A 26,712-nucleotide genomic window follows, 5' to 3' on the forward strand; every position below is an offset into this window, starting at 1 on the left:
TGTAGCGATATTATAAACTCCTAAATGGCAGAGATGAGATTTATCCAAGTCTCTTTTGTACTAGACTCAAAGCACCATGTGCCAACTGGTCCTTTTTCTTGATGAGATTGGAAGGACCAAGGATGGGTCTCGCATTTTGAGGAACATAAAAACCACCTGGGGGTTTGTTTGGAATGCTGATTTCTGGACTCCACTTCTGATTCAGTAGGTCTAGGTAGTACTCTAGAATTTGCTTTTTTTTTTTTTTTTTTTTTTTTTGAGATGGGATTTTTGCTCTTTTCTCCCAGGTTGGAGTGTAGCGGCGTGATCTCAGCTCACTGCAACCTCCACCTCCCAGGTTCAAGCAATTCTTCTGCCTCAGCCTCCCGAGTAGCTGGAATTACAGGCGCGCACCACCACACCTGGCTAATTTTTGTACTTTTAGTAGAGATAGGGTTTCACCATGTTGGCCAGGCTGGTCTTGAACTCCTGACCTCGGGTGATCCACCCTCATTGGCCTCCCAAAGTTCTGGGATTTCAGGTCTGGGCTTCCGCATCCAGACTAGAATTTGCATTTTTAACAAACTCTCTGGATGTTTTCATTGTAGGTGGTCTACAGGCTACTCTTTGAGTCAGGCTGATCCAGACCAGCCCTTCTGAAACATTAATGTGCATGTGAATCCCCTGGGTACCTTGTTAAAATGCAGATTCTGATTCAGAGATCTGGGGTGGGGCCCAAAATTTCACACTTTTTGACATGCTCCCCAATAATGCTGTCTCACCAGTCCCCCAACTTCACATTTTGAGTAGCAAGAATCTACTTGCTTTTCTTTTCCTGCAGGTGGGAGGTACAAGCTCCAGCAGGTGCTTTGTTCTAGACGGATGATTCAAACCATAGAATGTCTGCTTACCTAATATCTTAGATTATAGTCATGTACCTTTCATTTGTAATTAAAATAACTGTTTATCTTAACTGCCAGTCAGGTAGCTAATTTTTATACAGCAAGCACTTCAAAGAAATAAATGTCTAGGTACAATTTGGTACTTTCTCATTAATACTTAACACACACCATTTCTATCCCTAAACTTGAAGGTACGTTTGCTCCAACATCCAGATTCTGATCAGGGTTAATGCTTGGTTGAGGAAATTCTAGGCAGCCTGCAACAAAGACCCCTCTGAATGACCGCTTTTAGTACATGGCAGCTTTATATATATATATATATATATTTTTTTTTTTTTTTAAGGCAAGAATCTCTTCCAGAACTATTTTCTTCAAATCAAAATGAAGAGTTTAACTCATCAGTTAACACTCCATAGCAACTAGAAGGGTTTTGCTGCTTCTGCCAACCATTATTTCTCAAGACATAGCCAGTCCTACCCCCACTAGCTGCAGCCAGAAAGAGACAGCTGGAAGGATTTTGTTGTCTTGATTTTGCCATTGGGACGGGATAGCCAGAGAAGGGAGTGGATCCAGCAGGCAGAGCAGTACATGCACAAGATATGGACAAGAGGAGGTGGAGATGCAGGTGAGTGAAGGGTCCAACACCACGTGCCCATCTGTCTTGGCAGATACAGGGCATTCAGTGACTTATATTAAAAATTCCAAGCAGAGAGTCATTGTGGGGGAATTTCAGCATCATGAAAAGGGGCCAGCCACCCAGGTAGAATCAGCTGGCCCACCAGCTAGCTTCTCAGTTGCTGTTCCAACTTCTCCTTCCTCAAGCTGTGACTTCACAGCCTCCTCTCAGCGGAGAACCTCACCACTTACTTACCTCTGAGAAGACCAAGGTCTCTGGGAGTCACTGTCTAGTCACTGTCTTCCACATTGTCCTAGCTTCTTGCCCATCTTGACTTCCTTTCCTCTTAATTCCAGCCTTACCCCTCTGTCTGGTTGGACAGATCCCGGGGCTAGCAGAATAGGACTTTCCTGATCTGAAAATGGCCTTTCTGTTTCCCCATCCATTACCCCATGAACAGTGACCAGCAAGAGCTTACCTGGTCTGTCCTTATATGACAGTCCTGCCCTTCACCAGGCAAGTCCTGTCTGCTCTCTGCCCCTCACAGGGCCTGTGGCCTGGGTCTGGTAACTGTGTCTCATTGCCTGTCCAACCCAGTCCTCAGGCCAGGCCGGCTTACAGCAGCCTCCTGCACATCTCTAGTCCTGTGCCCAGGCCAGGACTTCCTCCCTGCTAGAGAAAACCACAGCTGCTGGCTGACCAGGTCCTCAACAAATTCCTGTCTTCTCTTTTAACAGAGCATTTCTGCAGCTCAGTGGGCCTATCATTCAGCTCCTGTCAAATTGGGTAGAAGACCTAGGGCTCCCCGGGGTCCCAGGCTGCTGCCTCTGTACAGATAACAGCCATATACTCCTCTGTCTCTCTCTCTCTATTTCTCTCTCTCTCTCTCTCTCTCTGGGTGTGTGTGTGTGTGTGTGGGTGTGTGTGTGTGTGTGCATGCACACATGCAAAACCTACAGCTATGCCATGGTTTACACATATTATCTCATTTGACCTTGAGGAAGGACAAATATTGTTAGCCCCACTTTATAGATGCGGAAACTGAATCTTAGTGATTATATTCAGGTTCCTTTATCAAATGTTGTGTTAAGGGCTAGAAAAATAAAATATAGTCCAGAACTCCGTGGAGCTCACAGTCTTCTGTGCCCAAGGCTATGCAGGTAATAATAATAATTCATTCTTTCAAAAATATTTTTGAGCTCCCATTATGTGTCAGACACTGAGTATATAAGGAGAAAAAGACAGACATATTAACCGGTGTTTACTGAGCATTTGCTCAGTGCCAAGCCCTGTATTCACTACTTTACAGATATTATCCTAATCCTCTGCACAGCCCTATGGCCTGAAAGCTGATCTCAGCATCCTCGCTTTACACATGAGGAAACTGAGGCTTGACCAGGTTAGGTGGCTTGTCCAGGAGCACCCACACAGCTAGAGAGTTGCAGAGCAGGAATCTGCCCTCAGGCAGTCTGACTGCCTGACTGAGCACCTCACCACGGAGCTTTGCTGCCTCTCAGCCTTTATGTCTGACTCCAAGTCCAGGGCTCTCTCCGCCACTCTGTGCTACCTCCACAATACTCACCTCACTCTGGAGAGCAGATGCTTCTGCCACCTCTACCCAGCCACTCCCTAGGGTTGAGGGAAAGCAGCCCTGGTCCCGAATCCTAAGACCCTAAGTGCCTGCCCCACACATTCGGCAGGGCTGCCTTCCCCTGTCCCACCCCAGCTTGGTTCTCTGAGACAGACCTGCCTGTGCCCTCTTGTCCACCTTGGCTCCCTGGCCCTGCCTAGGCCTCCCTGCACAGATTTCTCCTCTCCTGGTGCAGGGTCTCTCTTCTCTGTAGAACCAGGGTCCCAGCACCTGCTCACAGCAGCTCACATTCCTTGAGTTGGCCTGACGCCCTCCTCTGAGGTGGCTGATCCTGCAGACCCTGTTTACCATGGCAAGTGGTCATGTGTAAGCCTCTCTCCTGCTAATCTAGTTTCTCCTTCCACATTTCTTGCTAATCAAGCAGGCTCCTGCACTATGATTTCCACACTGTCCTCTCAGCTGTGAACATCACCCCAGGTCTCTGATTTGGCTATGTTCCCACCCAAATCTCATCTTGAATTGCAGTTCCCACAATCTCTACAAGATTGTGGGAGGGAACTGAATCACGGGGGGTGTGGTTACCCCCATGCTGACCTTATTATAGCGAGTGAGTTCTCACGAGATCTGTTAGTTTTAGAAGGGGCTTTTCCCACATTGCTTGGCACTTATCTCTCCTGCCACCATATGAAAAAAGAAGTGTTTGCTTCCCCTTCCTCCATGATTGTAAGTTTCCTGAGGCCTCCCCAGCCATGCAAAACTGTGAGTCAATTAAACCTCTTTCCTTCGTAAATTACCCAGTCTCGGGCAGTTCTTTATAGCAGCATGAGAATGGACTAATACAGTGTATTACTGTCTAGTTGCTCCCTTCCACCTCATTCTATCTTGTTGCCCATCCTGGCTTCCCATCCTCTTAATTCCAGACCCAACATAACACCTTGTTCTCTCGACTTACAGCACACCCTGCCCAGATGCCCTCAACATCCACGGCCTCTCCTTTTGCTCACAAACATGCAAAGGCCCCAAAGCTTGGTGATAACCTTGCTTAACGGCATTTCCCCTAGCACATATCCTAGAACTTTTAGAGCACGTTTTGTCCTTAATGACCCATCCACACCGTGGCCCCGTCCACAGCCATGCACCCTCAGTCTAGCTCCCCTCTCCTCTCCAAGGAAACAGCTTTCTTGAAGGTCATCAATGGCTTCCAAATTGCCAAATACACTTGCATTTTCCAGTTCTTGGCCTTTCTGACCTTCAAAATCATCTGACACTGTTGGCTACCCCTCTCATTTTAACCCTTACCTTCCTGATTTCTGTGCTTTTTTGACTCTACCTTGTCTTAAGAATCATTTGCTTATTATAAGGAACAGAAACTTACTTGCATTAGCTTAGAAGAGTTTTTGCAATAATTCAGGGAATGTCATGGAATCCAATTGCCATTATTCTGCACTATAATTTTGATTCTCTTCCTTGGCCAATCCTTCATGCATACCAGACAATGCTCTCCAAAACAGTGTTTCGACATAACAGTACACCCTGCACGGAACTCTTCAGAGGCCCCCTATTCCCTAGCAAGTATAATCTTAATCTATTTCCTAATTATTTTATTTATTTATTTATTTTTAGAGATGGGGTCTCACTATGTTGTGCAGGCTGATTTCAAACTCCTGGTCTCAAGTGGTTCTCCTGCCTTGGCTTCCCAAAGTGTTGAGATTACAGCCATGAGCCACCATACCTGGCCCAGAACATATAAAGCCTTAGTTTCGTGCCACATATTCCACAATCTTAGTTGCCCAGTACCCCAAGACCATGCTTCTGTCTTTAAGTTTCCCCAGTTAAACACCCTTTACCAACAAACTGGATCTGTCCACCTCATTCGTTTATTTCTCAGCTCCTTTAACATTTGGGGAATGCTTTGCATATGCAGCCCTTTCATGGAACATGTACTTCTCCGATTTTCTTTCCACTATTTTTCACTTCTAACACACACTTCTATTTGTCCAGCTAGTCTACCCCCATTCCCTAAACATATTTTTCTGTTTCTTGCTCACACCATTTCTTTCATAAATGCCTGACCCATATGTCCCTTATTAAAATCCTATACATCCTTCAAGTTCCAGATCAAACAAACCTTTATTAAGACTTTTACCCCAGCAACTTTTACCCATCTGCCCTCTGAAAGCTCGGGATTGGGACCACTCCTTATTTGCTGTACTAGACTGGAGACTCTGAGCAGAGAATTACATCATATGTCATGTGTGTCCATCACAGCACCTCATGGTGTCCCTGCCTAGAAATAGGATCCCAGAAGGCTGCAATGAAGTCAATGACGGACTTATCTTTCTACTCTTAAAGGAAAGTGAAGCATTCATTGGCTCCTTGCCCCCACTATTCTGTCCCTAAATTGGCCTACCTCCTCAACTGAAAGAGAAACAAAAACCAACAGCTTTTTAGCTAGAAACTTCTGGGTAGTTATAACATGAAGGAAAGAAAGTTTGAATAGATACTTAAAGTGTTTTGTTACCAAGCAGTTAGTGATTTGCCTGAATCCACAGCGAGTGGGTGAGCTCTGGCCAGAACTTGCTGGTCTCATCACTGCCAACTCATAGTGTCCTCCTGCCTCTCTGGAGCCCAGCTCTGTACTTGGAACACAGGGCTTGAGGATGAAACAGGAGGTCAAGAACCAGACCCATTTCCAGAACCTAATGACTCATTGTTCCACTTTCTGTGTTTACCTCTTTCTGGGGCTTCTGGAGGGGAATGGGGCCCTTGAGATGTGTCTGGAGGACATGGTGAATTGGTGGTGCCAGGGAAGCATTCATTGTCTTCCATCAGGAGTCCCTGGTAGGTTTGTCTCCAGAATGTGCAGTCCCAGATGAGTCACTGTCATCTAGAACCACATCTGCCATCCTTCCTGGCACTTCTCTTCCTGCATATAGGTGGATCTCAAGATGCCACTTTCACTGGCCTTGCTACTAGTTGAAAGCTTCCAACCACAGGCTCCCAGCTCTTGCCTTTGGGGATGGACAGATGACCCACCCTGAGCCAATCAGAGCTATTTTTGGGGGGTTTTCACATGCAAACTGAGGAGAGAACATACCTTCCCCTCTGGTACTGAAGCTGAGATGTGAGTCTGGGAGGGCTGCTGTAGTTGAAGCCTTGGGAAGGAGGATCATGTGAGAACATGAGGTCCATAGGCAGAGAAAGGAATGAGAAGGAAGGAAAAGGAAGTGCTGACCACATCCTGGTTCCAGTCATCCCGGAAGCCTAGCTGCACCCTTGCTGTTCCTGCAGTTTGGACATCTAACCCAATACATTCCTCAACTAGTTCATGTGCAACCAAAGAATCCTGATTAATGCAGCCTCTGTCTGTCACCTGAATCTCTTCTTTGATAGTTTATGGAATTCCTGACTCCCTGTCTTCCTCTTTTCCTAGAAACATGCATTGAGGAATGGAGTTAGGGTCTTTGTCATCATCAGCAAACATGACTGAGCACTTGCTCTTTCCTGGCACTGGCCGAGGTATGGTGGGAGATAGAGCTGCATAGGATAGTCCCTGCCTTCTGTATGCTTCTGTGCTCATGAAAATATAAGAAATTCCAAGGGCATCCACCACATGCTGAGCACAGATCATTTTAAGAACAAGGTATAAATCAATCAGTCTTTGTGGAGTTTTTACAGAACACACAGACACTCACCACTGCAGATTATTCTGACCATTTGGTGCCAACCATCCCTTTCCCGAAAAACTGTCTGCCCCCTCAAGGACAAAAGGTTTTTCTCTTTTTTCTTAAAGTTACCTTCTTCAATAGAGCACTCTATTTGTGGAATCTTCTCCACTCTGGCCAACTCCTAAATCAGGATCAAATCTGATTTTGTTATTGTTATTTTTCCAACCTTACCCAATTTATTCCCTCATGGAACCCCATCCCAGATTTCTCATCATGCCCAGAACCTTCCCATTACCAAAGTCTTCATACTTTTAAACTAATATATGGCCTCTGAATATGTCCTATTCCAGGATACAATCTGTGAATCTCCTGTTTGAATGTCTTCCCATATGTTTTCTGGTCCTATTTAACTTAAATGGCTTTCAAAGAACAAAATGTGTAGAAAGGAACAAAAAAAAAGAGCATTACACACATTTCCAAAGAAATGATCTATTCTCAAGAGTGTGCATTCAAAATGGGAAACGTTTTGATATGGTTAGAAAGAAGAAAGAGAAATAGGAGTAGAAAAACAGGAGTTTCTGGTATCCCTGTATTTCTTATTACCCTTCCACCCTGGGGTTCTGCAAAGACCTTTCGATATCCTAAGATTCAAGTACCAACACAATTGGTCCAGGTCTCCCTAAGGGAGACCTGTCTACTGTGAATTCAAATAGCTGTCCTAGAGAATTCTACTGATTTATGAATAATCCTTTTTCCTACTTGCCAGGGATAAATTTCTCCTCTCCTTAGGTCTGAGATGATAGGTCATCATTATCTACTTTCTTTTCCAAAAACATAGAGGCTTAAAAATTTTATTATTTTTCAGAATTCTGCCAATCAGGAATTTGGAAAGGGCTCATCTGGGTGGTTCTTCTGCTCCATGTAACATTAGCTGGCGTCACTCACTCAGTTGCATTCAGCTGTTGGTGGGCTAGGCTGGAAGGACTGAGAAGTCCTTGCTCATGTATCAGATGCCTCAATGCTCTTTCACATGGCCTCTCCATGGGGCTTCAATTTCAGAGCATCAAGGTAGTCAAATAACTGGCTTCCTCCAGAGACAAAGTGGAAGCTGCTAGGCCCCTTACAGGCTAGGATCAGAACTGCCCCAGCATCACTTCCACTGTATTCTGCCAGTCAAGGCAAACCACAAAGCCAGGCCAAATTCAAGGGGAGGAGAAATAGACTCCTCACCTTAATGAGTGGAGTAACACATGCATACATGGCTCCAGGTGGCTATACTTCTATATGGGTAGGTGTTTTTCTCTCTGTATGTTTACGTAAAAGGTTTTAGGTATGATCTGATATCATTTTCTCTCTACTTATTGGCCTCATTTTCCTTTTTCATAAATTTCCTCATTTCCATTTTTTTCTATATTCCATGTGTCTCTGTCTTGCACTCTTTGTGTATTCATACATCTGTCTCTTCTTTCTGACCTGTCTCCCTATCTTGACTATACTACTGAATAGATATATTCTCTTCACTTTTTTTTTGGAGACAGGGTCTTGCTCTGTTGCCCAGGAGTGCAGTGGCATGATCACAGCTCACCACAGTCTCAACTTCCTGTACTCAAGCAGTCCTCCCACCTCAGCCTCCTGAGTGACTGGGACTACAGGAATGCATGACCATACCCAGATAAATTTTTTAAATTATTTTTTCATAGAGATAGGTCTCACTATGTTGTCCAGGCTGGTCTCAACCTCCTGGGCTCAAGGGATCCTCCCACTTTGGCCTCCTAAAGTGCTGGATTACAGGCATGAGCCACCATGCCCAGTCTTTTTTTCACTTTTTAATGGAAAAAAAAGTTTTAATGAAAACAAGTTCTCTGTGCTTAATTTTCAAATAGCATATTTTCTGTATCTTTCAAATCTAAAAAATGTTTCTATTTATATAAAATGAAATGTCATATGTAAATTACTTAGCACAGTATCTGGTATATAGTAGGTACTCACATCCTTCTATCTGGCTTCCCCTTATGTGACTCCCTAAGTGATTTTTTTCACAGAGGTCAACAAGTCTAAACAGAAAAGAAGTTGGTCTTCCATACCTATCGCATTTGTTGTTTTCTCTCCTTATCCAGGACACCAATTCTTGGTGCTGAAAGCTCTTTTTCATAACTATGTTTGCACATATATTAATATTTTGGGAATTTATGAAAATGTAGAGTCAAAGACTCAACAAGAGATTGGTGGCCCGATCAACCATTTGTTCAGCTCTTTGTACCTTCCGTGGGCTTCGTCTCTTCCATTTGCTCTATGGAGTTCTATTGAGTGCTCACTGTGTGCTGCATCATAGGGAGACAGGAGTGAACAAAACAGACACAGTCCCTGACCTCAGGAAGCTTATAGTTTACTGGAAGAGACAGGCAATAAATAAGTGAAGAAACAGGAATAGGTGCTGGATGCAGGGATGAGAATACCAGTGAGGGAGATCGCTCTGAGGAGCCTTTGAGGAGGAGATCAAGGGATGAGAAGGAGCTTGCTGTAGGACCAAACAGGTGAGACGTGGTTGGAGAGTGTTCTGGGTGGTGGGAGAATTCTGCAAGAGATTGCTGGGCTGGGAAATGCCTGCCAGGATTCAAGGAGCTGAAAGGAGACCCTGTGGTGGAAGGAGGTCAGTGAGGTCAGGGAGCAGACCATGCAGGCTCTGAGGTCAGGAGTGACCACAGGTCTGGGTTTCACTCCCACACAATGGGAAGCCGCCAAAGGTGATGGCGTAAATTAGCTATAATCTATTTTGTACAGTAGGAAAGATGACTCTGGCTACAGTGTGGGGGAATTAAATTAGGGGAGGGTCAAGTGAGGAAACAGAAGGAAGTCTGTCCAGAGATGGTGGCAGAGGAGGAAAGAAGAGAAAGGATTTGTGAAACATGTTTGGAGGTAGAAACGACAGGATGGGTCGATGAATGAGAGGTGAAGACAAAGGGGAGGGAGAGCCAAGGTTGACCAGGTTCCTGGCCTTAGTACTTGGGTGCTCCTTTGTGGGAGGGAGGGGTTAGCTCCACGTTGAACATGTTCTATTGGAGGTGGCAGTGGGACGTGCAAGGGGTGATGTCAGATAGCCAGTCGGAAATATGCGTCTCACCTGGGACTGGGGATTTGGATTGGAGGTATAAATCTGTAATTGCCCGTCAGGGGAATGAACATTATCCCCTAGTGAAAGGGGAGAGAAAGAAGAGAAGGCCCAGAACCTGGCCTGGGGACTCCAACATTAAAAGGGAAGGGAGAGGAAGAAGAAGTTACAGTGGGAAAGGAGAGGAAGCCAGAGAGAGAGAGAGGGAAAACCAGCAGAGGGTGGCCTTCTCAAGCCTGGAAGGGAGAGTGCTTTCAGAAGACAGCAGTGGGGCAAGGGCAGGGAGAGCAGCAACTGTGCCAAATACAGCTGAGAGGCCTAGGGGGATGAGGACAGAAAAGGGTACCCCTAGACATGGCCTCATAAAAGCCACTGACAGTAGCAGGAAAAGCTGTGGCAGAATTGGGGTAGGAAGGTGGATGAGGATGGGGCAAGCAGGCAGTGGGAAAGTGGAGAGAGAAGTTTGGTTTCACATGGGAATAAAAAAACTACCTGCAGAGGATGCGCTACTGAGGGCAGGATGTTGGGGATGAGAAATGCTGGAGTGTGTTTGGAAATATCAACACAATCACCGGAGAGTGAGACATTGTGCCCAGGGTTTGTTGCTTTTCTAAATAATGATAAGAACTTCTGATCGTGTAAGTCTTCACAGTTTACCAAGTGTTGTCACACACGCTCTGGCACCTCATCCTCACAGCCATCCTGAGAGGTATACACCAGCCCCCGGTTCCAGATGCAGAAGCCGAAGCTTAGAGGAACCAAGGGACAAGCTCGGGGTCAGAGCCAGGAGGTGGCAGGGCTGGGACCCTACCCCCAAGCTGCTCTTGGCAAACCCCAGGCCCCTGCCCTCTGTGCAGCAGTGCTGTCCCAGTGAACTGGCACAAAACAGGATGGCCCTCACAGCACGGGTCGATCATGCCCTTGATGGCATCTCTCAAGCAGATTTTACAGTTGCCACCGAGCCCGTCACCCCTGCCTGCTGGCCCGTCCTTTTATATTAAGAAGCCATACCTGCTTCAAAAACATGAAACCATGCCCCACTTCCTGTCTCCATTTAACTGAGCTTCGAAGCCTCCTGAATTTCTAGAAGTGCCCAAAAGTCTGACAGGTATCAGAGAGAGAAAGTGTGTGAGCCAATGTAGCTCACATCCAGCTTCCCAGGAGTGTCAGCGTGGGGACTGCCAGCAGAGTGACAGTGGACAAGTCATCTAACCTCTGAACTTCAGTCTCCACATCTGTGAAATTGGGGTGTAAATAAGACCCATGTCCTAGGATCATTGTGAGGGTAGAATGAGACAGTGGATACAAAGCACTTAGCATAACGCTGGCCATGCGGTGGCTGCTCTGCTAATGCTACCTATAGTTATTTTTATTTATTCATTCATTCATCCACTGATTCACTCACTCTTGCATCAAACAGACATTTGTTGAGCACCTGCTCTGTGCCAAGCATTGCTCCAGGCACAGCAAATGCAGAGATGCATCCACTCCACATGCTTCTGAGCTCAAGAAGCACGTGTTTTAATGAGAAAAGTGATGTTGGAACACAAACAATTCTGGTCTTACAGGAATAAACGAGGTGCAAAATGCTGTGGGTTTCCAGAGAAGAGAAGGTCACATCTAGCAGGGGCAGTCGGGGCAGGCTTCGTGGGAGGATGGGAAGATGGGGAGAGCATTCCCCGTGGGAGGGGACTGCTGCAGCTGAGAAAGACCACAGGAGCTGGAAAGGGCAGAGCACATTCAGGGGATGGTGAGGAAGCAAACAGGAACATCAGCCCCAAGAAGAAGAGGGGGAAGGAAGAAGGCTGGTTTTCCTGGTTTTCTTGGGGGATTGTCAGAGGCTTTGAGTGTCAGTCTGGCAGACTCGGCAGAGAGCAGCCTGGGTGAAAGGAGGGAGTGGCAACTCCATGCATTGCCCTGACCTTGCACCATGGGGTGCCAAGAAACCAACCTAGGAGCTGTTGGTCTCCCTTTGCATCCGTAGTCCTGGGAGGCAGTGGGGGCTGGGGGAGATGAGGGCCAGAGTGTCAGGAGGCAGTGGGGGCTGGGGGAGATGAGGGCCAGAGTGTCAGGAGGCAGTGGGGGCTGGGGGAGATGAGGGCCAGAGTGTCAGGACGCATCCCAGGCCACCATGTATGTTTGGGGAAGCCTCTGTGGCATGTGCTCACTCTGTAACAGATCGAAGAATTTGACCCAGCAACCTCACCCCGGAGCTAACAACCCAAAACTCTTTAAAGAAGAGAGAGCCAGGGTCAACTGCCTTTCCGGGGTTACTACCATGGTGCAGAGACCTGGTGTGTACCCCAGCTGCCCCAGATTCAAGGCAGAAGGACTGGACTCCAATACGTGAGGAGGCCATGATCCGGGGAGCTGGCTTCAGTGGGTGTTGAACACATTCTAGGAGACCCAAGGGGTAGGGATGCAGAGGAGGGGTGTCAGTGCTGGGCTTACGTGGTGGCTCGTCAATCAGCCTGGGGCAGGGAGCACCTGCTCTGATCATCTCATAAGGTTAGTGAGACTCATGGACCCACAGAGCTTCCAGGCCAGGGGCTTTTAAACTCTGGCTCTGGAATCCCTTATTCAAACAACATATTGTGGAATGTGATGCATAAAACAAAGTGCGTTAACACAGAGATGCTCTAGCTGAACGGAGCGGAGGCCCCCAGGCTGCCTTTCGCCACACACTTCATGACTCTCAGATTTCGTCCAACTCTTGCATTTCACAGAAGAGAAATGCAGAGCCTGGAGAGAACTGACCTGCCCAAGGCCGCCAACCTCATCTCTGGCAGAGCTAGGACCTTTCAGAAGCAAATGAGCCCAAGGATGAGAAAGTGCTTTGTAAAGTGTGAAGAGCTACAGAAATGTAAGACTGCCATAATCTTCGCCATCTACATCTCCATGAAGGTCTCAGGCATGTCTCAGGGGCACTACTTTGTGGGAGGCAGCCAGGGGAAATAATGAACAGGCCTGAGAGTGTTGGCATCATGGGCAGTATGTGTTAGCATCATGGGCACTATGGGAAGAACATGGGGTTTGGACCCTGAAGACACAGAGGCCTAGCGCTGCCACTAACAAGTCGTGTCACCTTGGACCTCACTTCAGTCTCCTTTTCTGGAAAAATGCTTTGCCTGCCTTCCTTCTGAGATGACGGGGGGCTCAAGTGAAACAGCGCATGTGAGGGTGCTTTTAGCAAGGCCGAGCACTCCACAGTCATCTTATGAGGTGCAGTAGTGATGGAAAAGGGGAAGACCCCAAGGCATGCAAGACTCGTGTTCAGCCCTCACAGGCACTTCCTGTCCCCGAGCACTGGCGCCAGCTGCTGACAGTGCTGGAACCCACGTGCCTGTCTCCCCTGCCTAGACACATCTCCATAGGTCATGCCTCGCCCTGGACATGCCGTCCTCAGACACTCCGCCAAGGTTTCTAAGGCACAACCTTCCATCACCGGGTGCTGACTCAGCCCCCAGGGAGCTCCATCTTTCCTTTCACACCCTATGGGTGCCAGAAGGCACCCAGCCAGCTGCTCAGCGTCCCCCAAACGTCGCTGGCTTCTGCATCTTGGGGCAATGCAGAGGGCCAGACTGGATCTGTTTCAGGAAAGAAAGACGTGATTTCTCTCAAAGACCCTGGAGAGCTCTTTCTGCCCTCCCTGGGTGACCCCAGCTGGGGACCCCCACGGAGAGCATCTGCATTTCCTTTGGGATGTGCACATTCAGGTTGAAACATAGGAAGAGGTGAGGGACCCCGTGGATGGGGTCTGTTGCACTCCTTGGGAGAACCTGGCAAGCTGGTGCTCCCAGGGGGCGGGAGGAGTCCTCAGCCCTTTGTGGCTGTGCTGCCTCGGGGTGACCCTGGGCTCACCAACTTCCTGCAGAGCCCTTGTTTTCTCCAGATGGGAGGGTGATGTGAAGAAATTGACCTTGGGACACCTGAGCTTTTATGATTTAGACATGAGCTCTGAGATTTCATTCATTCAATCAGCCAACAAACATTTATTGAGCACCTATCATATGCTAGGCATGGTTCCAGGCACTGGGGAACAAAACAGATGAGAAGTTCTGCCTTCATGGAGCTGACATTCTAGTAGGACCAGACAGAGAAGGAAGAGAATTCCATATTCCAGTGAGAATATGGAATTGTCAGCGGGTGGTCAGAGCTGTGGACGAGAGGGTTAGTGAGAGATAGAGAGCAGGGTGGTGGTGCAGCGGTGGTGGTGGTTGCTAATTTTGGGAGCATGGGCAGGCAGGGCCTCACTGAGAAGGAACAGGGGAGCAAGAGCTTAAAGGAGGTGAAGGAGGGAGCCAGCGGTGTGGATGTCTGGAGGGACAGCATCCTGAACAGAGAACAGCAGGTGCAAAGTCCTGGAGACAGGAACATGCCTGGGGCTTCAGTGCAGCAAGAAGGTTGCAGGTGGAGGACAGTGAGACAGAGGGGAGATGAGTAGTGATGCCTTTTAACCTTTTGTCTTGAGTTCTTAGAAACAGATCCAGCAGTTCTAATAACTTTAGACGTGTTAATGTTCTCCCATCTGAGACGCTAATTTCATCTTACTGTTTAAGTGGTGGGACTTTCCCGGGAGATTTGTTCAAACCTCAGCAAGAAAGCTTCCTGCTCCTCCAGGGCTCTTTCACACAGGGACTCAGGACTCGGGATAACGGAAAGGGCCTTGGTTCAACTCCCAGCACCTGACACTTCCTAGGCTGTGTTACCTTGGAAAGGGCATTCAGCCTCTCTGAGCCTCAGTTTCTCTAGTGAACCTCATCAGTTGCCTCATCCGTAAAAATGGGCTAATAACACAGGCTTTCCATCCCTGCCTCTCTTGATTGTTAAATTTAAATTAATGAGATCATAAATGTGAAAATGCCTTTTGCATTGAATGGGCAAGATGAGCGTCAGGGAGCTCTTTGTTTTCATCAGTGAAGCCTGTGGGAAGGGGCTGTCTGCGGCTCCCACTCCCCTCTGCCACTCTGCTGCTTATATGGTGTCGCACACGGACCCCGCTGACACTCACTGCGCCTGGCCACACTCTGACTCAGGGACACTCATCCAACACTCACGGGTCCCTGAGGCAAGGCTGGCCGGGTTCCCTGGAACATTCTGAGTCTGACTTGCCCTGCGGCGTGTCCGGGTGGACTCCCAGCCCATTGCTGTGGTTGGATGGGACTGGGTAAGCCCAGCGGCTCCTCCCCAGCGCCCCCTCCTGGTTCCTCCTCTAGGTACAATGGCCCCAACCTGGTTCTGAAGTACGACCGGGCTCAGAAGCGGCTGGTGAACATCGCGGTAGACGAGCGCAGCTCACCCTACTACGCGCTGCGGGACCGGCAGGGGAACGCCATCGGGGTCACAGCCTGCGACATCGACGGGGACGGCCGGGAGGAAATCTACTTCCTCAACACCAATAACGCCTTCTCTGGTAAGGGCCGGGTCTCAGGCCTCTTCCTGCTTCCTGTCTTCTCCCTCCCAGCACCAACTCGGGGGAGGCCATGGGAACCCTGACCCTTTCTCAGGCAACTGTCGCCGGCCCCCTAGGCACTGCTCCCTGCTGCCTTCAGGACCTGCCTGGGTCCCAGAAGGACTCCTTCTCTTGCGCATGAGCCACTGGGTCTCATCTCGTGAACCACAGGACAGAGTGAGCAGAGACCGAGGCTCTCCCTCAGACTGTCCCCACCACTGCCTCCTAGTGTGAGCCCTCCTGACCCCTCCTCTCCTCTCCAGCCCCACTGCCCTGCCCTGGCTCAAGCGTGCATCACTCTCACCTGGGTTATGCCAGGACCAGAAGACGCCCCTAGAATCAACCTCCATGCTGGCTGTAGGGGACCTTTCTAAAATGTTCTGAAATCCTTCAAGTGCCCCCCACCACTCTCAGCCAAGCTTATTTGTTCATTCCCCAAATTCTTGCCAAGCATCTACACTATGCCAGCCTAGAGGTGCTGGGGATACAACTGTGAGGAAGACAGGCCTTGAGTTCATGGAGCCTTTTCTGGCAGGAGCTTCTCTAACAGAAGTGTGCATCTGAGTCCCCTAGAGGTCTTGTGCAAATACAGACTGACTCAGCAGGTCTGGGTGGGACCTGAGACCCCGAACTTCTGACCCGCTCCCAGGCTATGATGACGATGCCTCTGAGTCACGGACCACACTTTGAGTAACAAGGTCCTGCACGCTGGGAAATTGATGCCCAGAAGGCTAAATGACAATGACAATAATAACAGTTAATAATAGGTAGCACCTATTGTGTGTCAGGCCCTGATCTAAGCATTTCCATTAATTATCTCATTTAGACCTCACACGCCTCAATTAATAGGTACTGGTAAATGCCACTGTACAATTGAGGAAACTGAGGCACAAAGAGGTTACCTGACTTGCCCAAGGCCACGCAGCTTGTAAGTCGCAGGATTCAAACCCAGGGGTCTGACTCCAGACACTTTCTCTTAATCAAGATGCTCTACGGCTTTCCTCAACCCTGTGTCCTCGCGGCCTCACGGAAAGCCTGGCTCGTGGTGGCTGCTCATCTCACCATGTGAGGGCTGTGCTCTTGTGGCAGCCCCCAAATCAAGGTGGTTTCCCACCCCTGACGCTCACACTGCCTCAGGCTCAGCTCTCAGGGTCTCAGCCGAGGCCTGTGGGCTTGTAACATCTCTGTGGAAGTCCCAGGCCACAGTGTCCCCCGGGGGGATGTAGGGCCCTGGGTCCCTGTGGGGCCAGGTTGAACGTGTAGTGGGCCCCTCCAGATGGTAGCCCACTTTTGGGTCGGCTTTGGATGAAACCCTGTGGTTCAGACTTGAGCTGAGCAGTCATCATCCTGGACCTCCCAACCTCCTGGAGGCCGGTGACTGCCTGGCTGTGAAGATCACCTTCCTTGTGCCCCACCCCCACCCTGGCATATACACACCGGCTTTCCCCTGAGCCATGACATTAGCCTTACTGGTTGTTGAGCCCAAGCCAAGATCCAGCCCCTAGACTGCCCCTGATGTTCAGCCCTACAGTTGCATGAATGGGAGAGGAAGAGGTTGGGGCTCATGCCAGGGGCTGGGGCAGGCAGTGCTTCCTGGCTGGCATCCAGCCTTGTGCAGCCAAGAAACAATGAACCACAGCACCAAGTGGTGTTTTATGGGTTTTCATCTCATCTTGCCACCAAGTGAGGCCTGAGAGATAGTAATTATCCCTACACAAATATCAGGGCATGATTATGCAGCTGGATTTACTGCCCTCTCTCCAGCCAAGCCAAGATTGGATTAGGACACGATTAATTGATGGGCTGATCAACTCTTTAATGTGGGACAAGGTCAGGAAGGGAGCAGCATCAAGGGATGCCTGTAGAAGGGGTGAGTCCCCAGGAAGTCTCCCGGAGGCTGGGAAGCTGGAGCGAGGAGAACTGTGGATGTGTTGGCTCGGCAGGCAGATGCCAGAGGAAGGGGACAGACCATCCCCTATTCACCAAGCACAGAGCACCTGCAGTGGCAGTCCCCAGGTGTCTCTGAAGCAGCAGCCCCTCCCACGCTCTTAGAGTGCTGCCTTGTGAATCCCAGAGCCCTGGTTCCCTGCCCAGGATGCACATTAGGGTCACCTGGGGAGCTTCCAACAATCCCAGCTAAGCTGCACTCCAGTCAATCGCATCAGAACCTCTAGGGGTGGGACCCAGTCACCAGACGGTAAAGACCTCCAGGTGATTCCCCCAAACACCAAGGTCAAGGTCCACCATCATAGCATGACTCCTCAGAATCATGCTCAGCCCCACAACCCTACTCATTTATTAATTCATTCATCCATTGGACAGATATTTACTGAGCACCTACTATTCTAGGCACTGAGGATGCTTCCGTGAATAAAACACAAAAATCCTACCCTCATGAAGTTTACATTCTATCATCAACACAGCCTTGTGTTTCTCTGGGTATCTGAGTCCCCTCTCCCAACCCACTGCCTGGACTCTAAGCTCCTTGAAGGCAAAACCTTGTATTGTTCATGTTGTGGCCTGCTTTGGCCCCAGCTGGACATTGCATATCCTAAGAGCGAAATTAAAATTTGATAAATAAATCCCAGGAAGAATAGGCGGGCATGAGCCTCTGTAACTGAGAGAGGGTTTGCCAACTGAGGGAAGTCAAGAAAGGCAGGCACAGTGGAGGCCCCAGAAAGGCCCTGGGCTCCTGGGATCGAGGGCAGAAGTGTGCGTTGTGAGAGACCGGAGCCGGCCCCTGGGGTAGGGGTGAGGCAGCAGTGCCCAGCAGCCTCAGTGCTGGTGACCTTCTTTGGGTTTGAGGGATGTCTGTGGGTTTGAGTTAATTTTTCAGTTGAGTGATCCCATCGATTCATTGACAGTGGGCGGGGTGTGGAGCAGGGACATTGTGTCGAGTCAGCACTTCCTCGGGCCCAGCTGGCATGGCACTCAGCCATTGCCACCCTGCCCACTCTCCAGGGGCCCCCAACCAGACCAGGCATGCCCTTGGCATTTGGCTATACCCATGGCATGTGCCAGGGTGCTGGGACAACCTGTGGAAGTGTGGTCCCTCTCCCCTCCCTTGGCCAGCCTTTGGGATGCTAGCATTGGAGTTCCTGGAAGAGGACCAGCACCTTGCATCCCAACAACATCCCGTGGGAGTCATTTTGTACAAACCTGGGGTCTTCCCCTTATTTACTGTGTGATCTTGGACAGTTACTTGACCTCTCTCGGCCTCAACTCCCGCATCTAAAATCATGCCAACTTCTTAAGCTCAACTCCTGCCCGTGGCTCCATAGACTATATCCAAAGCCTTTCCCATCCCATCCCTCCCATAGGAGGGGTTCCATCCAGAACCCCTCCTATGTGACCCAGGTTGCGTTTCTGACTTCCTTTCCTCCATTCTTCCTCTTACAGCTGCCTTCCCACCTGAGAGCTTCTTACTTGCTGGTCCCTCTGCCTGAAATGCTTTTCCCACTGATGTTCTCCAGGCTCACTCCTTCATTCAGGCCCCCCTCCAGTGAGATCTTTCCGGAGCCCCTTACCTAAAATTGTGTTCCCATTACTCCCTGTGCCCTTAACTGGCTTGGTTTTCCTTCACAGCACTGACCACTATCTGAACATACGCAATCTTTGTTTGTTGTCCATCTCTCCTACGAGGGTCTTAGTTCCATGGGGGTGTCCTGTTCACTGCCGTACTCCAGATCCAAAGGAGTGCTTGGCACTTAGTAAGCATTAAATACATGTTTTTGAATGAACACCTGAGATAATGAATGGAAGCACTCATTACAGTGCCTAGGACTTAATGAGCACTCCACACAATAGCCATTCTAGTCCTGTGGCTCTGAAGAAAGCCAGAGCCTCTAAGTGTCGTGGGCAGAGGGAAAGACTGTGGGAATATTTCCCAGCCTGTGGGAAAGAGAGACCTTGGGAGCACAAAGAAAAGGACCTCAGTGTAACACTGTGCAGATGAGGGTCCCAAGTGGAACGGGGTCAAGGGCTGAGAATTGGCAAGTAGGTAAGAAAAGGGAGAAGGAGGAAGACTGACCACCATTCCAAGAGGGCCTGGGCCAGGAAACCAGCTTATAGCCTCACTGACCTGGGAAAATACAAGCCACTGAGTAGCATTTCAGGCAACATCACTCATTGAAACCAGGTAGGAGTGTGTGCAGGATGCAGGGGGACAAGAGGCAGCTGCCATCACCTCCCTCCACATCCAGGAACCCAGGATCTTCTGCAGCTCCTGGTCAGAGTCCATCCCCTGGATTGCGAGGGGAGGCGGTTACACACTGGCTCACCCCAGCTACTTTACTGAATAGCCCTGAGGGCTCCTGCCCACATGGACTGGCCTGGGGTCACTAATGGGAGCCAGGGTAGCGATGGGTCAGTGTGAACTGTGAACCCCACGACTACCGTGTTTTCATCATTCAGTTCCACAAAATGACGATGGAAGATCTGCTATGTGCGGGGCACTGCTCAAATAATCCCTGTGTCTCCCTCCTTCCTACACAAACAGCATGCCCAGCTCATGGTTCCACTCCTTGCTCTTTTCATTTAACAATGCATTTTGGATTTGATTTCATGGCAGTACACAGAGAGCTTTCTCATTCATTTTATGGTTGTATAGTACTCCATTGTGCCATTAATTTAATTGGTACTCTATTGATGAAAGATTACTTGCAGTCTTTTCCCTTTGCCCTTACAAAGCATGCTACCAAATGAGTAAGTTTGTACAACATGCCATTTCCCACACTACAGCCGTACTTGTGAGTTCACAGAAGTAGAATTACTGCATCAAATGAATGTACATGTGTAGTTTTCATCGCTGCTGCCAAATCGTCCTTCCTAGGGCCACCGCTCAGGACGTTCCCACCAGCCAAATATGCAAGCAAGCACTTTCCAAACTCACAACACAATATTTCATCTGTTTTTCAGTATTTGCCAATCTGATGGGGAAAAAATTGATATCTAAGTATAGTTTTAATTTTCATTTTTGTTCAAATGAGGGAGGCTGAAAATACTTTTCTGTATTTGAATCTCTTGTCTGCTTATAGCCTCTGCCCATTTTGGTATTGATTATTGGTCTTTTCCGTGTTGAGTTGGAACACCTCTTTATAAATTAAGGAATTGGCCCTTTGTCTATAGTACAAGTTGAAAATACTTTTCCCTTGTTTGTCTTTTTTTTTTTTTATTTTTTGTCTTTGCTCTTGGTGGACGTTGTAATGTGGAAAGTTTTCATTTTTATAGACTTGGATTTATCACTTTTTTTTTTTTTTTTGGCTTCTGGCTCTGTGTCATACTTAAAGAGGTCTTCAGCAGGGGCTTTTATAACTTCTTCGAGAGGAGAGGAAGCATCAGTCACCAAGCCAGAGAGAAGGGTATCCGGTGGGTGGTACTTCCAGCCTCTTCTGCCTTTACAACAGAGGAGCTGTCTGCTCTTGAGAAAAGCATCCCTGGTTGGGCAACTCCTCCACCTAGTCCCGGTTCCAGCCGCACCCAGACATTCTGCACCGCACTTCTCCAAGTGTGATGCATGGACCAGAAGCACAGGAATCAGCTGGGAGCTCTTAAAAATGCAGACTGTTAGGCCCCACCCCAGACCCCCTAGACCAGAATCTGTATTTAATCTCCGAGAGCTTCCTGAACCCAGCAAAGTCTGAGATGTACCACCCTATGGCTCCACCCTCTTTTCCTAGGATTCTTTAGGCCCTAAAATGGATTCTAGGGTCTCCTGACCCCTCGCCAGATTTCACTTGGATGCAAAGTCCTGATCTGCAGCTCTCCCAGCACGGGCCAAAGCAGCACAGTAAGGAATATGGAGCCCCAGAAGCCGTTCCCATGGTCCCAACAAGGAACGAGGTTCCCTGGGAGCTGGGACTGCCTCCCACAAGCGACCCCAGCTCTTTAATAACATGAGAGAGGGCTCTGCAGCAGACAGACACCTCACAACAGTGTACAACCTTAGGCAAATGATCTCACCCTCTGAGCCCCAGTTTCTCTCTGTGAAATAAAGACTCCACCTTCCTGGCACGGCTACAGAGAGCACTGAAGGAGCTGATGTGGGTGGAGTGCCTGGCGGGAGCTAACGGGTTTCCCTCTTCGCCTTGGGATGGGAGAAGGAAGGCTGGGGTCAGCATTTTCCTGAATGAGTTCTTTCTTCCCCGAAGCCATCACTGTGTTGCTGGTTTTCCCTTGACTAAGTCTTACAAAGCCCTTCATACTTCACATCACAGTTGGCTCCTGGGTTGAGGATCTGCTGTGGTCACGTGCTGTAATTTCCTGGATGATGGTGGTGAGGATGATGGTGTTGTTATTATTTATTTAACTTATCATGTGCCAGGGATTGTTCTCAGCACTTTACATACATGATCTAATTTAACCCTCACAGCAACCTGATGAATAGGTGGCCATTCTCGTTCCATTTTACAGATCAGAAAAACACAAGTTCATGAGTTGCCCAAGGTCCACCTAGAGGAAGGGATGTTGCTGGCTACCTCCTCAGCCCTGCTGTTTGCCTGATGAATGGGGCTGGAGGCTCAGGCTCTACCTTGCCACACAAACCTGCCCACCCTTCTCTCTACCACCAATACCAGACCATGAGTCAGGCCATCTCCTGGGTAGGGAAAGCCCCGGGGGGAGGAGGCATTCCAATCCAGTGATCCTTAGAAAGAGTTCGTTTTAACACAACCTCACGCTCCCAGTGGCTCCAGGGCGCCCTCTCAGTCCCCTTTACTAGTCTTCTGATGCCTCCTTCTCTGTCCCAAGTGTGGGTTCTCCACGGGACTCAAGGGACCTGGTCTATGGCCTGGTCATTCCCTTCTCCCTAGCTCCAGACTCACTGCTCTGCAAGTAGTCATGCCTCACGACCAGTGACCTCTTGGCCACCCTGTGGTCACTTTAAATGCAAACTGTCTGAAGCCAGCTGCTGCTCACCGCCAGCGAGCTCAGCGTCCCTGCTCAGGTCACTGTTTCCCCATTTTGGACAGCTCCCTCACTGTCTCGGCCACACTCAGCCAACCCCTCCTGCACTGGTGCTTCCTCTCCATCCTGATCAAGCTTGAGCTCCCATAAAAGTGGCCACTCGCTGCATTTTCTCCCTCGCTAGTGTATTCACCTCTCACTCCCCTGCCAACTTAATCTTCCAGAAACACTGTCTTCTCCTGACTTTCCCCAGATCAGGAGCCACCAATGGCCCCTTTGCTCTCAGTCCTGGAATTACTGGGTCTCTCCTGCCCTGCCATGTTTCTCCTCCACCCACCTGCACAAACCTCCCTCCCTGGGCAAACTCAGTGTCCCCTCTGTGCCTTTTTCTTGCTATCCTGCCTAAACTGTAGAGTGCAGTGCCAACACAGGCTTTAGAAGCAGAAAGACCTGGGTTTGAATCTCTATCTACCTCTTAACAGCTCTGTGACCTTGGGCAATTGACTAAACCTCTCTACTCTCAATTTCTCTAACTGTAAAATGGGGCTATATCATCCCTCAAGGTGGATGCAGGGTTTAGGCAAAGTAGTGGTTGCAAAAACAAGAAAGGGCTTCACAAAGCACCAAACGAAGTGCTCCATACATACGGGAGTCAGAGCTGTTGTTACTCTGACCCTTCCAGTCCCAGTTCAGGTGCCTCCTCATTCATGAAGCCCTCCGTGATCACAGCGACCTCTTCCATCCTGATTTCATGGCATCTCCCAGATATACCATCCAGTTCTGCCCTGCTGGACTCTGCCAGCTGTGGGATCTTAGGCAAGTCCCCTTCTCTCTCATACCCCAGGCACCTCATGTGTAAAAGGGTCATGAAAATAGCACCCACCTAGTGGGGCTGTGGTGAGGGCTAAGGAGTGAGTGTATGTGAAGTGCCTGGCACCTAGCAAGTGCGATAGACGCGGCAGTATCATCCGCCTCATGGCTGTCTCCTGGCATCTCCTTTACCTGTCCCTGGTGTTGGGGATGGACTCTAACAGCCCAGAGTCAGGGACCCATGTGTACTTCCCCCGGCCTCCTATGGCACCTGATGTAACACCTGACCCCCTGCAGGGCACGGAGGGCACCCAACCCTCATCTACAGACCCTTCCCTCTGGCCACCTGGTAACAATTGGTAGTCTTGCTGGACTCTGAGACCTTCAAGGCTCCTTTAATGCCAAGATGCCAGAATCAAGGTGGAAATAGGAATCCCCAGACTTGCCTCTCTTACTATTCATGGGGGCTGTGACTCCAGGCCCCCTGCCCTGCCCCAAATGCCCTCCTGTTTCTCCCAGCCCTCTACCTTCTCAGTGTCTTTCCCCAGGGGACTCAAGAGAATGCCTCTCTCCCGCTCCTAACAGAGCTGCTCTTCCCGAGCAGCTGTCCCTGCCCTCTCGTGAGGGACCCCAGGACAGAGTGCAGCTCGTGTACAGCTACAAGGAGCCAGAAGGCAGGACTGCATGCTGACATGGGCCAGGGGCCAGTGCTGGGTGTTTATTGCCTGTGCCATCGACCCGCACAGCTCTCTGTTTATCTGTCTTCCTGACACACCTAATTACCCAGGTTGCAGCTGCCAGAGCGTTTGCTCTTCCTAAATCACAGGCTCCCATCTCTCCTGTCGCCCAGGCCTCCGGGCCTCTGCCTGCAGAAGGGCTGCCATTGATTTTGCCTTTCCCATTTATGATCTACAAGGCTCTGCATGGCTGTTGCACATTTTACCTTAATTAGTTTATTCTTCTGGGCATCCCTGGTGATATCAGGATCCAGGAGGCTGAAGAGGGGAGAGGCCAACAGCACAGGCACCCTAACACCTCCGGCTGAAAAGCTCTGAGCCTGACCAGACATCAGCACTTTAGGACAGCAACTTGCTAAAAACAGCACCAGTTATGCAGGGTGCTAAGGAGTGGTCTACAAATAGGGGTTCCATGGCCAAGATGCATTTGGGAAAGGCTGGGTTAAATAAAATTAAACAGGTAATTTGTTGCAGGTCTTTTTGAAGTTCTAATAGATTAATGTCCAGTGGGAATCTCCAAGAGGTGGGCAAGTGTGCAGTCTTTCCCAAGCTCAGAGGATCACAGAGTCTTTTCTCCAGGCGCCTCCTGGAGCTCAGAGTCCCACAAAGCACACTTTGGGAAACGCTGCCCTGGGTGCACAGGAGGAATTGGGAGGTGAGAAGGCAAACAGAGGGGGATAGAGCCACCCTAGACCTAGTGTCTCCTCTTGATAGCCAAGGCGGGAACTTGGCAGCTTGAGACATTTCTCTCACTGACGCCAGAGGTGTCCATCAGAGCTCTGCGGAACCCCAGCTGCCACGCCCATTTTCTCCCCGACTCCACCCCGGCCCAGGCTTTGGTGGAGCGTGACTCAGGCATTGCAGGGATGAAGCCAGCTGGAGGTACAGCATCTAAAGGGGCCCTTGTTGGGCAGAGATGAGCAAAGGCTCCTTGCTGATGGTGAAGGCTGGAGACCCAGAAGCCTGCAGGACCCATCCTCAGAGGCCCCCAGGCATCTGGAAGCAATAGCAAGCCCACCGCTGCCCCCAGGACAGCCATGATGCTGGCGGCCTGAGTCCCAGTCCCCTCTTGACAGCCCTGAAATCCAGAACCCTCTGAACGCTTCGAGTGCATTTTTTAAGTTTTGTGGGAAATTCAATTGATAGCAAAACCTGTCCTGGGCTAATCTGAGCTATTTATAGGCTTTTTTTATCCCACTTAGGGTGAATATTCATATAATTCACTGCAGAAATATTAATGTGTTTAATTACAGGGTGCTGCCTCCATCCCTGCTGGGGGCGTTATGTAATAAACGGTGTGTGCACTGTATTACCTTTCCAAAATCTAAGGGAAAATATCTAAATTCCTGAACACATTTGACTCCCAGGAGTTTTGAGGAGGGGCTGTGGACCCGGATTCTCAGAGCTGCTGCCACACTCTCTCCATGAGCGTTTCTCATGTAATTCCCGCGGTCACGCTGGGAGGGAGGCACAGCTGTTAGCCACAACTTTTAGATGAGGAAACCCAGACCTCAGGCCTCGCAGCTAACAAGACTCCGATGTGGGACACGACTCCAGCTGATTGGGTCGGGGCCATGTGCTTTTGTCCGGGTGACCCGCACCTCAGTTTCCCCCACAGGCATCCAAGCCGCAGCAGCTAGTGCAGGTCCCTTCTGAGAGTCACAGAAACGGAGCTGCGCTCAAGCCTCCACCTACTGTCGCTCATCCCCACTCACACTCACTCTCACTCATCCCCTCTCACACTCACTCATCCCCTCTCACACTCACTCTCACTCATCCCCACTCACACTCTCACCCTCTCTCACACTCACTCATCCTCACCCACATTCTCACTCACTTCCTCTCACACTCTTACTCATCCTCTCACACTCACACTCACCCATCCCCACTCACTCACACTCATCCCTTATCAAACTCACACTCATTCCCTCTCACACTCACCCCCACTCACACTCATCCCCACTCACACTCTCACTCATCCCCTCTCACACTCACTCACTAATCCCCACACACTCACTCATCCTCACTCTCACCCTCTCACACTCACTCATCCTCACTCACACTCTCACTTCCTCTCACATTCATCTTATCTCACACTCACACTCACCCATCCCCACTCACTCACACTCATCCCCTCTCACAATCATCCCCACTCACTCTCACTCATCCCCTCACACACTCACTAATCCCCACTCACTCTCACTCATCCTCACTCTCACTCACCCTCTCTCACGCTCACTCATCCTCACTCACATTCTCACTTCCTCTCACACTCTCACTCATCCTCTCTCACTCACACTCACCCATCCCCACTCACACTCACACTCATCCCTTCTCACACTCACACTCATTCCCTCTCACTCTCACACTCATCCCCTCTCACACTCACACTCGTCCCCACTCACACTCATCCCCACTCACACTCTCACTCATCCCCTCACACTCACTAATCTCCACTCACACTCTCACTCATCCTCACACTCTTACCCTCTCACACTCACCCTCAGTCATACTCTCACTCTCTCACACTCATCCTCACTCACACTGTCACTCACTTCCTCTCACACTCATCCTCTCTCACACTCTCACCCATCCCCACTCACTCACACTCATCCCTTTCACACTCATCCCCTCTCACAATCATCCCCACTCTCACTCTCACTCATCCCCACTCACACTCATCCCCACTCACACTTACACTCATCCCTTCATACACTCATCCCCTCACATTCTCACTCATCCCCACTCACACACTCACTCATCCCCACTCACACACTCACTTATCCCCTCTCTCACTAATCCCCACTCACACTCTCACTCATCCCCACTCATACTCTCACTCATCCCCTCTGACACTAATCCCCACTCACACTCTCACTCATCCCCTCACATTCACACTCATCCTCACTCACACTCACTCATCCCACTCACACACTCATCCTCAC

The 26,712-nt window shown here is 49.6% G+C and overlaps 1 protein-coding gene across 3 annotated transcripts in view; it reads left to right on the plus strand.

Annotated features, from left to right (window-relative positions):
- CRTAC1 (cartilage acidic protein 1) overlaps positions 1 to 26,712 on the plus strand; it is a 164,786-nt gene that overhangs the window by 75,624 nt on the left and 62,450 nt on the right. For all 3 annotated transcript variants that reach the window (XM_064373998.1, XM_064373999.1, XM_064373997.1), the window contains exon 3: positions 15,082 to 15,278. In XM_064373998.1, the coding sequence (XP_064230068.1) occupies positions 15,082 to 15,278 (197 nt within the window). The remainder of the gene's footprint in view (positions 1 to 15,081; positions 15,279 to 26,712) is intronic.

The sequence above is a fragment of the Aotus nancymaae genome, unplaced genomic scaffold, assembly GCF_030222135.1.
Source record: "Aotus nancymaae isolate 86718 unplaced genomic scaffold, 86718_ANA_hifiasm-v0.15.2.pri h1tg000010l, whole genome shotgun sequence".
NCBI classification, from domain to species: Eukaryota; Metazoa; Chordata; class Mammalia; order Primates; family Aotidae; genus Aotus; species Aotus nancymaae.